This window comes from Schistocerca americana, chromosome 3, assembly GCF_021461395.2.
Source record: "Schistocerca americana isolate TAMUIC-IGC-003095 chromosome 3, iqSchAmer2.1, whole genome shotgun sequence".
Lineage (NCBI taxonomy): Eukaryota > Metazoa > Arthropoda > Insecta > Orthoptera > Acrididae > Schistocerca > Schistocerca americana.
The window spans coordinates 411,184,233-411,200,342 of NC_060121.1; the positions used below are offsets into that span (position 1 = coordinate 411,184,233).

Consider the following 16,110-nt stretch of genomic DNA (forward strand, 5'->3'; position numbering starts at 1 on the left):
ACTGAGATGCAAAGGAATGAAGAATGATAAAAATAATAATAATGAATATCTAGTTCAAAAATTTTAAAGGGGTCTATACAACAAACCCTTAATTATATACACCCTCAATATATATTATTCCAGAGGGGTATAATACCATCCAGAAAATCTTAAGATTGGAGAGGTTATCACATCGCTATGCTATCAGCTACTCAGTTTCAGGTACTTTTTCCTAGTTTAAAAATTTTATTTTTTTATATATATTTATAATCTTTAAATGGACAAGAGTAAGGAGTGTAGTCAGTCTGTGGAAATAAAAAATATTAATAAATTTGTAAGGATATACATCAAAAAATGTTACATGTGAATATGAAATAAATGTATTCAATCCTGCACTAAAAAAAACACATAAAAATACCTGTTCATCTTATGTGTATTACAGAACAAAAATTAGGAAAATTTTAGGTAAATGTTAAGTAAAATGTATCATATATATAATACTATAACATAATTATTTGTAATAAAAGAAGTGAGTCAGAACTGGATTAAAGAGACAGAAGGCACATTTGGTGGGTTTTGGGTAAGTATTTTACAAAAAAGTATTGTTTTTCACGACTTTTCTTTTTTACAAAAAAAAGTGCAAAAAGCTAACAAATGTACCTACTGAACTGTTAATTATTCTTTGGCTAAATACTGAGTTATGTGTATACATTTATTCTTTGTCTTTTATGTTGTTAACAGATCTGTTTATTGGTTGTCATATATGAACAAGAGTAATAAACAATTACTCTTCACTATTCGACACAGATTACGCCTATAAAATGGTAACCCAGAATCGAAAAAATAAACACCAAATACAGCACCAGTACAGCACAAAGCAAAACGATGCCTTCACATTATGAAGAGATACTAGTTCTAATGGAGAAAGAGCTTTCACATTTACACAAGAGCTAAGAAGACAGATTAAAGAATGGCAAGCACGTGACACGTCGCGTAATGATTGGAAAGTGCATAGAGAAACAGTATATACGGCAGATGCGGAAACTGAGACGTATAACGAGGCCGATAACCGCCAAAGATGAAAACACAAGTGCCAAAGTTCCTAGTGGAGAAGCCTGAGCTTTGGTTCGCAATGCTACAATTAGCATTCACACACAATAAAGTTAAAACGACGATATGATGTCAGCGGTGGAAGTTAACAGCCTTAATGCATGAGCAGTGACGATGGTTGTGGACGTAATTTTGAAGTCTGCTGCACACAATCATTATCGACACTTGCGAGACAAGGTGGTTCAATTAATGGGAAAGACGTTAGGCCAACAGGCTCAGAAGGTTTAGTCATGTGTGGCTCATGCATCTGCTACTGCTAATGAAGATGGTCGTAGTCTCTGGTGGGAAAGACGACGTTCATTCCATGCTGACAATAACCGACAGAATGCATGTGACTGTAGGGCAAGCAAGCACCTTGGCGAGAAAACAGGATGTCAATAATCGCTACATATCTCAGACAGGAATCGAACAAGTTTGTCGACGAGCAGCTTTGTGGTTTGAAGTCACAACTGGAAGCAATTCAAAAGCAATTATCAGTGCTAGAGTTGAACAAACTGTACAATGAGCAAAGTGTTAAATTGAAAGGGCGAATGTCAATACAAAGGAGGCAAGGTCGTGAAAGGAGTTTGCTAGTACCAGAAAAGGTTTGGCGTGTGGGCGACAAGATTCTCATTCGCCTGCTCGTTCCCAAACAGCAACATCGGCGTGCAGTAGGTGCAGCAAGGCGCATAGCTACACAAGGGCGCCAGGATAGTGACAAAGAGACAGACGTTATGGAAATGGACAGTGATGCTGCAGTGACTGAAGGCAACGAGGGGTCAGCACTCGAGATCGGCCCAATTATTCAAGAGGACTCTTCTGTGCACATGCAAATATCTAAGCAAACTGCTTTAACGACTCCGCTTCAGTTGCCAGTTATTTGTTAATGCATTCCACAATCGGATTCAAGCATAAATCTTCTTCTTCAGGTTCCACCAAGTAATTATGGGAACAAAAACGTGTGGTGGTCGGGCCAGTCAGTTATGGGGGTCGCATCCACGTCAAACAAACGTATGGGCGTGTAGGACCAACAACCATGGCACCTTCCTGAACAGTACAGAATGGATGCTTGCCCACTTACATTCTCATATCACTTATATTTGGCAGACATGCTACTTGATTAATCCTGACTCGAAAATTACTGCACTCCAAGTGGTGCAACAAAAGAAAAGGCAGTAGGCGCATCACTCAACTTACCTCCCCCCCCCCCCCCCCCATTAACAACTCGTCCATCAGGATGTATGATGAACAAGAGGTGACTGTGGATATAGAGCTCAGCAAGAGTTTTAAATAGAGATGAGTGCTGGCTGATGTGCATGAATCGATCCTTGAGGCAAATTTCATCCACCATCAAAATCTGCAGTTACGGCTGAGCTCAGTGTAAGTTTGGTGGAGAAGTGGGGGTGAAAACGATAGGCAGAAGTACTAGCACAGCCATTGTTTTACCGAAAGAAGCAGTCACATAGGAGATGAAGCAAGAGATTCAGAGTAGTAGACAGAAGGTAGTAGGTACCAAGTAATGGACAGAAGGTAGTACATACCACTATGCATCATATCAAGACTGTCACAGGTCAACAAGTCTCCCAAGGACCCAGAAGACTAGCTACTTCGGATAGCCTGTGTGGACTTCCACAGGGATGTGGGTGTCTCTTGGGGACTGCCAGGTGCTTAACACATGAACAGTACCTGACCCATATCCTGCGCCAAATTTGTCGTATTTTATGAGTAATTTAGCTGGGGCCACAGTCTCAATGCAACTGGCTGCAAAAAAGGATAGAAGCAAATTCCAGTTACTGAAGAAGACTTTCTCAAGATGGCAATGATCTTACCTTTCAGATTATTAGAACATCTCCATCTGCCATTTGTATTGAAGAATGCGCATATTAATGAACTGCTGAGTTAAAACTGTCTTTTGTCCGCCCAATAAAACGCGAGTGGTACTGAGAAGTGTGAAAGGTGATCTCGGGTTGCAAAAGGCTGGTGTATACCAGATTCCCTGTCAGGTTGTAAGACTTACATTGGACAGACAGTGCGGACCATCGAAGATCATTGCCAAGAAGATCAAAGGCACACACGACTGAAGTATCCTAACAACTCGGCGATCGCAGAGCACTGTTTGTCCGATAAACACGAGATGGATTATCAGCACACTAAGATCTTGGCCCAGACTACTAAATACTGGGACAGTGTTGTCAGAGAGGCCATCGAAATTCGCACCAAGGACGAACTCATGAACTGAGACTGCAGTTATAATCTTAGCAAGGCATGGCAACCAGTACTGAGTATAATTAAGAAGATACTCAGCAACGAATCCGATCTAGAGAGCAGGACAGTGTAGAAACAGCATCGACGCTGCCACAGACACCGAGTCCTCCATCTCCGCGACTGCCGACGCTCGCCCGCAGGCGCGAACTCCTGAGGGAACAGCCCATGAGGGAAGGGGATATAAGATGGCCGCCCACCCGTAGGAGTTCTGTTCGTCAGCGCACATGACTGTGGCGACATGTGTGATAGCCGAAATATTGTGCCCATTGGACCATATGAACCGGCAGTACGCCCATTAACTATTCTGTACAACTGTTTAATTCTTGTAAGAAGTCATTATTATCATCTTTTGTTTTAGCAGTCTAATTTATAATAAGTGTATGGTAAGATATTAATACCATTTTGTAATACAACAAGTTTTTCATGATCAGAACTTGAAACAATTTTATTACTTATTTTTAAAAGATTTGAAAAAATTCATTTTTCTATATTGTTTTTTCATCAGTTGAACATTGCTTATAATCATCGAAAGTACTTTCATTTTTCACAACTGTTTTCTTAACTCCTCACGAACTGTACAAGGGTATATTTCTGGTCTTATACTAATGTGTTCTAATATAATTTTTCCACATTTTTCCTTTTTCCTTTTCCCAAAAACTTTTGTATTTACTCGTGGAAGTTCATAAATATTTTCTTTTGAATAATCACTTGTATCAAAGTTGTTTATCACTGTCTTAATATCTTCATAGAAATCTTCAGTTCTTGTATCATAAATGAAATAATCAGTGTCCATGTATCCTAAATCAATATTTTCACAATTTTTTGGTTTAATAATGTTATAATCAATATCATACATTTTAATTTTAATCTATAATATTCATTCCAATATAAATTTGTTTGTTGAACATAATTTTAATTTTCTTTATATGAAATTCTACAAGATTTTCCAAAAATAATGTAGTATGCACCTTATTTAGTTTTGAAATATATTTCGTATATTTACTTTAATCTGTTATGAATTAATATTTTGTCTAGTTTTAATATTTTCCACTGTTTTTCAAACAATGAATTATTCATTAAGTTTTAGATTTTTTCAAAAGCATTTGGTGCCTTTTTTCTCATTATTGTATTAAAATCAATGTATATCTTCAACCAATCTGACTGTCCATATGATGAAATTTTGTAAATTTTCATAAATTTTAATCCAACATTCAACACTGTTCAAAATTTCTATAATTTAAAACATGTTTTTCTCTATTATTTAAAATTGGTAATAATTTATTTCCTCTTGCTGGTGCTAAAGGGAGAGCGTTAGTAAATCATGTAATTTTCTTGGATATTCTCATTCAACTTCTAAAATATAAACATGTTTTTAATCATCCGTCATTTTAAATATTTTTTCAGAATTCAATCATTTTGGATCTAATCGCTCGAAATTTTTAAATGATGAAAATCCAGACACTACCCAATCTTATAAATTGTTTGCATGTAAATATGCAATATAATTTGATTGTTTTGTTGGCCAGAAATTTTTCGTATATTTTTATTTGATTATGCATATCTTTCAATACTTCGAGAAATTCCACGTCAAATTCTTTTTGAAGAAATAACATCATAACATAATCATGTAGTAAATCTAATCTGATTTTTCCATTTTTAAACAGAATCCCAAGATAATACTGGAACTGTAAAATACCAAGATAGATCAAGTTTTATAAGATTTTAGACATATGTCTCTAAAATTTTCTAAAATATTTGCTAAAATCAAAACATCGGATCTGTATTATAATTTTGTGTATTCATCTAAATTTTTAAAATGGGATTTGTCCCAACTTTGTCTGAAATATGATATCTATTAAGTCTTGATAAAAACATTCTTTTTTAGGTAACTCAGTTTCCTTTAATATCTCTTCAGAATCCATATATTTGTAAGTATAAACTAATTTTGTTAATTATTAAAACTAATTATCCTCATTCAAAATTTTTGATGTTTCTCTAAATTGTTCTTTTATAAGATTAGAAGATCAATTATCAATACTTGTAGCCACAAATTTAAATGTATCTAAAAATCTTACAGTTGTTCCATCTTCAACATCTTCACTAGTTGGTATTGCATCAGTATCTTTATTATAAACTGCTAATACTTTGATAAAAAAATGAACATCGTAATTTGTTAAAATGTGAATATAATAAGGTATAAAGGTAAGATTTATATAATTAATATTGCAATCTTCATGTGCAACTCCTCGATAATTTCCTGTTTAATGCCAGTGATTTCTTAGTTTCTTTTCACCAAAAGTAATTTTTTTTCAGAAATATAACAAATTTATGAATTTTTATAATTGATTACATCTTACTTAGTCAATTTCTTCGGAATATTTCGTTCATATATTCCAGAAATTTCTTTTGATTCATCTTCTAACATTTCGATCGACTTTTTGCTGCATATTTATGTATATATGGAATTGGATTTTTATAATTTCCAATACAATATTTAACATAATAACTGAATGATACTGGTAAATATTTTTGATATTTGTAATTTAAGATTTTTCAGGTTTTGCTTGACAATTTTGAAATTTTTTTTAATAAACATTCGAAATCTGCATAAATTACTAAATGGACTAGTAATTAATTATTATATTATTTTAATAAGATTTTTTAGCTTTAAAAGGCATATATATTTTTACTTCTTTATGTTCTTTACAATCGTTTTCATGGATATATCATTTCTTTTGGGAAACAGAATATCTCCAACAGTTCAGAAAGACAAATTTTTCCATTGTGTTTCTCTGTTTGTGAACTAATTAATCTAGAAAAGGTTTTTATCCAATAATAATGAGAATTATTTTCATTTCGAATTAGAAGAAGATTAAAATGTTTTTTTTTGTTTATTTTGTTCATGGTTAAGTGGATATCCAATAATTTTTTCTTCTTCATATACACTCCTGGAAATTGAAATAAGAACACCGTGAATTCATTGTCCCAGGAAGGGGAAACTTTATTGACACATTCCTGGCGTCAGATACATCACATGATCACACTGACAGAACCACAGGCACATAGACACAGGCAACAGAGCATGCACAATGTCGGCACTAGTACAGTGTATATCCACCTTTCGCAGCAATGCAGGCTGCTATTCTCCCATGGAGACGATCGTAGAGATGCTGGATGTAGTCCTGTGGAACGGCTTGCCATGCCATTTCCACCTGGCGCCTCAGTTGGACCAGGGTACGTGCTGGACGTGCAGACCGCGTGAGACGACGCTTCATCCAGTCCCAAACATGCTCAATGGGGGACAGATCTGGAGATCTTGCTGGCCAGGGTAGTTGACTTACACCTTCTAGAGCACGTTGGGTGGCACGGGATACATGCGGACGTGCATTGTCCTGCTGGAACAGCAAGTTTCCTTGCCGGTCTAAGAATGGTAGAACGATGGGTTCGATGACGGTTTGGATGTACCGTGCATTATTCAGTGTCCCCTCGACGATCACCAGTGGTGTACGGCCAGTGTAGGAGATCGCTCCCCACACCATGATGTCGGGTGTTGGCCCTGTGTGCCTCGGTCGTATGCAGTCCTGATTGTGGCGCTCACCTGCACGGCGCCAAACACGCATACGACCATCATTGGCACCAAGGCAGAAGCGACTCTCATCGCTGAAGACGACACGTCTCCATTCGTCCCTCCATTCACGCCTGTCGCGACACCACTGGAGGCGGGCTGCACGATGTTGGGGCGTGAGCGGAAGACGGCCTAACGGTTTGCGGGACCGTAGCCCAGCTTCATGGAGACGGTTGCGAATGGTCCTCGCCGATACCCCAGGAGCAACAGTGTCCTTAATTTGCTGGGAAGTGGCGGTGCGGTCCCCTACGGCACTACGTAGGATCCTACGGTCTTGGCGTGCATCTGTGCGTCGCTGCGGTCCGGTCCCAGGTCGACGGGCACGTGCACCTTCCACCGACCACTGGCGACAACATCGATGTACAGTGGAGACCTCACGCCCCACGTGTTGAGCAATTCGGCGGTACGTCCACCCGGCCTCCCGCATGCCCACTATACGCCCTCGCTCAAAGTCCGTCAACTGCACATACGGTTCACGTCCACGCTGTCGCGGCATGCTACCAGTGTTAAAGACTGCGATGGAGCTCCGTATGCCACGGCAAACTGGCTGACACTGACGGCGGCGGTGCACAAATGCTGCGCAGCTAGCGCCATTCGACGGCCAACACTGCGGTTCCTGGTGTGTCCGCTGCGCCGTGCGTGTGATCATTGCTTGTACAGCCCTCTCTCAGTGTCCGGAGCAAGTATGGTGGGTCTGACACACCGGTGTCAATGTGTTCTTTTTTCCATTTCCAGGAGTGTACATAAGCATTAACTGAAATATTTGTGTTGCTTTAAATTTTGGAATAACTGTTAACTGAACAGGAAAATGAATTTTCTCTTTTTCAAAGAGTTGATCTAATTCTAATCCAATATTTTTACTAATCCTTCCCACATTATGTGCTACAGGATATAATGCTGATTTTATTGACTAAAGAAAATATTTTTTATATCTTCTTTTTATGATAACTACAGTTTTTTTATCTTTATTTACTCTTTGTAAATGGATATAAGAAGAACCGAAAATTAGATAGAGTCTATTAACAATTAATTCTAAACTATCTGTATAAAATATAGAAAATCACCATTTTTGCTTTACAGGTCTTCCATTTCAGGTAGTACTTTATTTGTTGATTTTTGATAAAAATCTTCAAAATCTGTTGTTCTTGATAAAACTTGATTACTTGTTTTAAAATGAAATTCATGTATTTCAACTTCTCTTTTAAATTTACAGTGAAATTTTATATTAACTTAAATTGTTTTTTATTTGAATTACTAATTCTTTACTTTGCTTAGTTTTTCTTCTTTAATTTGATTAAGAATTTCTACTGGTTCAACAACATTATCATTATTATTAATTTCATAAGTTATTTATTTTTTATTTAAAAGCAGATCCTTACCTACAAATTCGTTTATGTGATTTGCCAAAATCTTCATCATCTAGAGAATTGTAACCAGGTAAATTTTTCTGAAAACTTTTATGTTTAATTTCTTGATATTCACTGGAAGTTTTTGAAAATGATTCTCATTTTGTTTATTAAGATTACTTAATGGTTTTATACTTAAATCTTTATCATTATTAAATTTATCATTAAGTCTTTTGATAAGATTGACTAATTGGCTATTACTAAATTTAGAATAATTATAATTTTTTTCGTTTTACAAATTTCATGTTGTTCTGTTAAAGTTCTTTTATTCAATTAATTATTGTTTGCATTGTTAATAATATTGTCAATAGGATTTACAATAAGATCATTATATTTTTCTTTATTATGTCTTTGAGAATTTTTTAAATTTTCTAGTTTATCAATTTATCGAAGTTCTTTTAAGTTTTATATTTTAGTTCTCTCATCTTTAGATCTTTATTAATTTCTTTCCTATTAAATTAATCATAAAATTCTAGCAGTTACATTTGATTAACTATTTTCTTTGAGTAATTTTATAAATCTTTATAACTCAGTTCAGACTCTCCTTTACTGTAATTTTCTAAGTATTTAAATAGTTCAGGTTTGTTTATCGTTTTTGTTTCCATTGTACTTATAATTAATGAAATTTAAATTTTTAATTTTTATTTAAATCGTTTATTATTAAAATGTACCTCTGATAGTTTTTGCTTCTTATTTATAAAGAACAAAATTTATTAAATTTGTAAATTTTAAATGAGTAAATGAGATTTTGGTGTTTTTGATATGGGCAAATGAGATGTTTTTGTCCTTACTTAAGTAGAGTAAAATGTATTAGATTTGGACATTTTTAAATTAGAAAAAGAGGAATTTAGTTTTTTTGCTGTAAGCAAATGAATTTTTTTTCGTTGGGGAGGCTGCAAAATTAAATATTACATTCTTGGTTTGTAACCTGGAATTTTTACTCAAAAATGCTCTTTCCACCTGGAATCTCATACTCAGACGATAAGAGACTTGTGCATAAATCATAAAGTAGCGCCGATAATACGCAAATTGCTTATTGTGGTAAATTAAAAATTTCACTTTCCTTGGCAGAATTATTTTGCACAAAACACCATGAGATGTGAGATTGGTCTGGAAGAGACCCTTGAGTAAAAGGATGTATTGTAGATAAAGTATGTAACTTACTGGAGATGCAAATAATTGATAGAAGTGAAGAAATTAAGGGAACAAGGCACAAAAATACACGAATCCTAATTTATTTCTTCTGTTCCTATGTTAATTGGATTTTCTGTATAACGTTGCTTCGGAAGAAGATATTGGTATGCAGTAATTCCGTATACGGTTCCAATTATCTATGAGTAAACACTGCCCAGATGTCTCTGCACACTGTGTCGCCACTGATATAATGCGCGCGTCGCAGAAGGGTCGGTACAAAACAGTGAAACAGTCCAAATATTCACCCTATGACATTGCTGTGTTTTGAGAGTGTGAACAAGCCTGCTTGCGTCCCAGTTTACTGACAGACCAAGGTTACTAAACAGACTATAATTATCAACATACTCGACTTTGGCCCTTGTTCCATGGCCGCAGTGCTTTTCTGATTTCGGGCGACGTTCCACAGAACATGTACAACGCCTCCGCACGTACTTTGTCTTACGAAGTTAAAGCGCTCGTTGTCCCACCTCGCAGACACGTCTCTCGAGGTGACGCGTTATGTGCAAAATACATAAGAAATCAGCACAATAGTGACAGCGACCTGAATATTAAATCATTATATCGTTTTATAATTCCCAAATATCATTCCTCGGTGAGGTAGACGTAAGGTTAGACATGTCTTCCAAAGCGAAATCTACTGTTCGTCCTGTTCCTACATGTGCACTGACGAGAATGAGATGACATCCGCACACTTTCACGGCTCGGGTAATGTGCGGCGTGCATTTAACAAATACCTGTATGCAAATTAGACGATTCACTCACTGGAATGTTCATGTCGATCGTATGTCCACCAACGACAAAAGTCGATTGTGGTATTTGACAGCAGTGTAGGAAGTTTAAATTCTATCTGAGGCTTGCGTGATTATGTACAAACAGTGTTAAGGGCCGTGAAAGGGAAATGTCGAAAAGAGAACATTGACGCTATGTCATATAGACAATGACGAAGGCTTATCCTCTTCTTACAGAAATATATTGCAATAATGAAGTTCATATTGAAGGGAGTTTTAATTTTGCTCTGTTTTGGTAAGATACTTTTGCAGAGAGTTCGCCTGACAACTTTAAATGCATCCACAAATATTAAAAATGTAGCTATAATATATTTTTTTCTTCCTTCGCCAGGTTATATAAATGTGATAGAATCGTCACGTGTTTTGGAACTCAGTGATAGGTAAGGTGTTGAAGTTTCAGCATGTAACTTGCTTGAACAGACTAGATTTGTTATAATTTGCCATGTAAAAGGCCATATACTTGTAGTTGATCTGACATGCATCCTTGCGTATAGTTTAATATGAAACTTAGTGTCGAAATCTGCCCACGTGTTTTACAAAAGTAACTAGTTTCATCGAACATTGCGTTTGTCAGCCCAACTACAGTTGTGTAGATACGAGTGGATTCTCAAGAACGTTAACCAGTCGAAATGTGCGTACAAAAAAACTGACTGTACCTAAATATTCGACATTTTAAAAGTAGCTTCGTCGAAGAAACACGCGACAATTTTAGTCTTCGCTGCAAAAATAAATTTTAATTTTTGTGAGAGTTGTGTGTTTTTATCGTATTCGATAAGAGCTGAACGTGATGATAAACTTTTTGTACAATTTGGCTTAACTTTGTAAGCAAAATAAGGTACACGCGTTCAATTAAGCTGTACCAACAGCGGCTAGCGTATAATATTGCAGTTTAAAATTACTGCAGCAAGCTTGGGCGTTGAAGTATTTCCCTCTTTTGCTTCCAATGGAGCAAACACACAAAAATGGTCGCGCGGGGGGGGGGGGGGGGGTTGCGGCTTTGTGTCCGTGCCAACATTGCTGATAATTGAATTCTGCATCACAATAATGCGCCATCCCATAGTGGTTGAGGGGGGGGGGGGGGGGGGGGGTTGCGGCTGGAATGTGGAGATATAGTAAATTAGCAATATGTCACATTAATAACGTTATAGTGAAAGTGAACCTTGCCAATTATCACTGAACATGAAGTACGCTCTCCTGTTATTTTTGTGGTTTCACTGCTAATTATAGTGTTTATGCTGGAGCAGGTATATGCAGAATTTTTTCCAGGTGAGGCAAGACACTAATTTGAGTTCCTCATTCTGTGACTGGGAACAAATCATGTTCAAAGGTGGATCGGGTAGGTATCCACCCAACGTATTTTCAGAAAGATACATTACATTAATACTAAATGCACAAAAGTTTATCTCATGAATGTATGCAGATTAGATCTTTTTGAACTAGTAAATTGAAAATTGATACTGCTTTTTTGATTTAAGAGTCATTCTATATCAAATCAACACACTTTAAATAAAAATTTTACCTTAGATTTAGCTGAAATTTGGTGTACTTATAATTATTCCAGACTCTTGTTTTTCACTAACGGGCCTAGTTTGACCAAACTGACCTTTAAGGTAGTACGTCAGTAGAGGACCGTATACATAGGGCTTGATGTCTGTACAATAATTCAGAGACTGGAGCCATTGTTGAAATGATGTAGTCTGCATTGTTACCTTCTAAGACTTTGTGTACAGACAGCACTATTGTGCACTGTGGTTTTAGTGCAAATCAATTGTTACCTCTGTGTTGACCAGTCTGAATCTATTAAATATAATAGTTCATTTTCAAGTAAATCTATACATTGAAGGACACTTTATAAGTGTTTTTTGTATAAATATGGAACCAAGTAAAAAGTGCAGTGCTGTAAGAGTGCAGTGTTGTAATCCGTTGAAGAAGTCAAATCATCATATTAGAGACAGAAAAAAAAAGAGAAATGTCACAACATGGATGCCCAAATTATTTCCTCAAATACCAAGTGGTGCCAAGATTCCTGATAAATGTAGGAAAGATGTAACCAAATTGAAAAATACACCACAGCCCATCAGTGATGAAAGTGTTAAGAATCTTCTGGATCAGAGATAATCATCTGAGACCAAGACCTTGACTTCACTCCAACTTCAGTAGCTGTTAAAAAATTCAACACAACACTTCAAGAACCAGGTGAGTCCCCAATTGACAAGAGAAAACTAACATCTAGGCATTACGTGAAGAAAATCTCATCAATGACACGTAAACTTTTTGTTGCTCCTGAAACTTCGTCAGATACTGATGAGAAAGAAACTTTAAAAATTCTGTAAATGGAGTGTCAGGAAGATGAGGGAATTTATGTTTCTAATTACATTGTTTGGCAGTCCAAAATAATTTTGAAAGAGAAAGGATTCATGGAAGGTCCAAACCCAAAACCAGGGAAGTGTTTACTAACAGAAACTGTCAAAACTGTACATTCATTTTATGAAAATGATGAAGTTAGCAGGGCAATGCCAGGTATTAAAGATTGTGAGACAATTACAGAAACAAATGGAAATAAAACAAAAATATCAAAAAGACTTATTTTGTGTAACCTTAAAGAAGCTTACAAGCATTTTAAAGACAAGTTTCCAAACATAAAAATAGGTTTCTCTAAATTTGCTGAGTTTATACCAAAACATCGTGTATTAGCTGGCCGGAGTGGCACACACACTGTCTGCATGTGCACAACTCACCAAAACATAAAATTAATGATAGAAAAAGCCAAACTAAATACAGTAACAAACAGCAGCTTAAACAATTATAAGCAGTGCATTGCAAAAATGCTTTGCAACCCATCATTAGTTGATTGCAACATGGGAAACTTTGAATACTGCCCAGGAGAAACTGTCATGTACGTAAAATTTTAACCCTTTCAGACCCTGTGGTTACAATTGTATACATTAATTTTCATGACATCTTAACTGCAATAGAAATATTTTTCCTCAATTTGGAGCTGATGTACACATTTGTGAATGTTCATTCTTTTCACCATGCACAAGTGCTGCTACCTGTTCTGCAGTGCTATAAACATATCAACAGGTTAATGTAGCAGTGCAGAGCAGTTTGTGACCTCGACAGTACCTGGTAGTCTTTGATAAGCTATAACCCACATTATAGTTGAGTACCAGTATTGTTGTTTTGCATGAACATTGTAGAATGTTCGATTTATTTATTACAACAATCAATATTTCAAAATCATTTGTTTTAGTCAACAAAAAGAAGCGATATTTTTCTGTGTGCACAATTGTAGCCATGAGGTCTCAAGAACAATGTTTTACGTAACTTTGAGTATCTTGTGTTTCCTTCATATGAAGTGCTTATTGGAACAGTTTCTTTTTATCCTGATGATTGTATGAGTTTTGACTGGGATTTATTCAAAACATATGAAGTATGTTGTATTACTAGGTATTGTTATGAGCAACAATTAGGAAAATAGACATAGCATTGAAGCTCCAGTTGATGACAATGTCATTAGGTCTACTGTTAATTATTATTTTAGGAAAATACCACTGCTGATATTGTTATTTGTGAATATTTCAGTTCTGTTGACCATGTCAAAGAAACAGTATTTCAACATTGAGCAAGATGGATATGCCATTTTAGAGATGCTGCTGAATGGAGAGGTGTCAGATATCGATTTATCATCAGATGAAGAATCATTTCCTGATGTAGAATCCTACTGTACTTCAAGAGAGAAGGAAGTCAGAGTGGGGGGCTGACAAAAGAAACCAATGATGAGTCAACTGCAAATAATGAAAGTGGTGTGTGCAGTGACAACAATAGTGATATTCAAGACAGTGATCCACTTACCAACAATGAGCTCAGTGATGTAAAATACATTTTGTCAGAAAAAAAGACATCAAGTGGCGTCATTGTCCTCTCTCTATACTGGATTCATATCACGAATGGAAACAATGTATTGAAGAACGGAAATACTTTCTCCTTCAACGTATTTCAGCAAGTACATTACCAATTATCTGCTCAGTACTATGGCTGATATGACAAACCTATATGCCTTGCAGAGTGGAACAATTAGCAATTTCAAACAAACTACACCAGCGGAACTCCAAATCTTGCTTGAGCTTCATATAATTATGGGAACTCTAAAATTTCCTAGAGTCTGAATATATTGGGACACAACATTGAAAATGCAATTATTCTTGGACAGTATGTCCAGAAATAGATTCTTCCAACTCAGAACAAATTTACATCTTGTTAACAACATGGCTATACCAGCAGACAATAAAGACAAGTTCTATAAAGTTCGGCCTATATATACTGCCATCTGTAGCAGATGTTTGGATACCTCGAATAGAAAACGAGGCCAACCATCTGCCACACCTCCAGATACACTTGTTCAAAGATGAGGAGAAACTAGGCCTCCTGAAGAGATTGAGTTTGATGGAATGCAACACTTGGCTCTTCATGAAAGTGGTGCACTGCCTACCAGGTGCAAATTTCCGGAATGCAAGAGACGTTCATAAATAAAATGTGAAAAATGTAATGTTCATCTTTGTTTGTCAAAGGAAAAAACTGTTTTCTTTCATTTCATGTCAATTAGAACCACATAATGAACATAATTCCTGACTCATTTAATTTTTTAATTAAAACTATGGTGAATTTTGCATGTATTTTGTGTGTAAATGATTCCAAATTTATGTGTAATGTTTAAATAAATTATTTTTGTCTGCTATGATTTCGGTGTTAATTGAGACCCAGTGTACACAAATGTGTAAAATTTTTTTTTTTTTTTTTTTCAAAAATGGTAACGTATCATTTTATAAATGTTGCTTCTAAAATCATTAAAAAATCATCCAAGTCCATTACAGTATTTAAAAAAATTTTCCTTCCTCCAGAAAAAATTCTGGTCTGAAAGGCTTAAAAGACTCTTTTCATGAAAACTTAATTGAACAAGTTCAGTTCCGACAGTGGATATCAGTTGACCGATGTAATCTGGAAATTGTTCAGAAAACTTCTGAAGAATTCATAGATTTATTTTGTAGTAAGATGCCGACTTTTATTCGGCATGACTTCATTGCCAAGCAACAATGAACATTCCTTAACTCCACAAGAGAAAAACTTATGGAATCTGAATTTGTTGTCATGTGTGATTTTTCAGAAAATTATAGTACAGTTCTACAGGATGAAGCTCAGAGTTACCACTGGACAAGACAACAGATTACCATTCATCCTTTTGTTATATATTACAAACAGGAAGACAAAATTGAGCATATGAGCTTTGTCGTTGTTTCTGATTGCCTGGAGCACAATACAACTGCAGTTTACACCTTTCAAAAGAAGCTAATTTCATATCTAACAAATATATTTCAAAAGATTCCAAAAAAGATATACTATTATTCTGATGGTTCTGCCGCTCAGTATAAAAATAAGAAAAACTTCCTGAACCTTTGCCTTAATGAGGAAGACTTCAACATAAAAGCTGAGTGGCACTTTTCCGCCACAGCACATGGGAAAGGGCCTTGTGATGGAGTAGGGGGTTCAGTAAAGAGACTGGCAGCTCGTGCAAGTTTGCAAAGGCCATACCAAAATCAGATCCAAACCGCACGAGATCTATTTGAGTTGGCAGTAGATAATATCACAAATGTTAATTTTGCACATTCCACTCAAGAAGACTACGCTGCTTCAGAAATATTCTTAAAAAGCCGACTTGAAGAGGCATTGACAATCAAAGGAACACAGCAATTTCACACTTCGTTCC

The 16,110-nt window shown here is 35.9% G+C and overlaps 1 protein-coding gene across 2 annotated transcripts in view; it reads left to right on the top strand.

The window, feature by feature from the left end:
- Nucleotides 1-10,348: 10,348 nt before the first annotated feature.
- Nucleotides 10,349-16,110, top strand: part of LOC124605750 (protein disulfide-isomerase TMX3) — a 185,566-nt gene continuing 179,804 nt past the window's right edge. The window contains exons 1-2 of one of the 2 annotated variants that reach the window (XM_047137631.1): nucleotides 10,349-10,581; nucleotides 10,678-10,726. In XM_047137631.1, the coding sequence (XP_046993587.1) occupies nucleotides 10,539-10,581; nucleotides 10,678-10,726 (92 nt within the window). In that variant the 5' untranslated portion in view covers nucleotides 10,349-10,538. The remainder of the gene's footprint in view (nucleotides 10,582-10,677; nucleotides 10,727-16,110) is intronic. The other variant, XM_047137632.1, reaches the window with a different exon arrangement.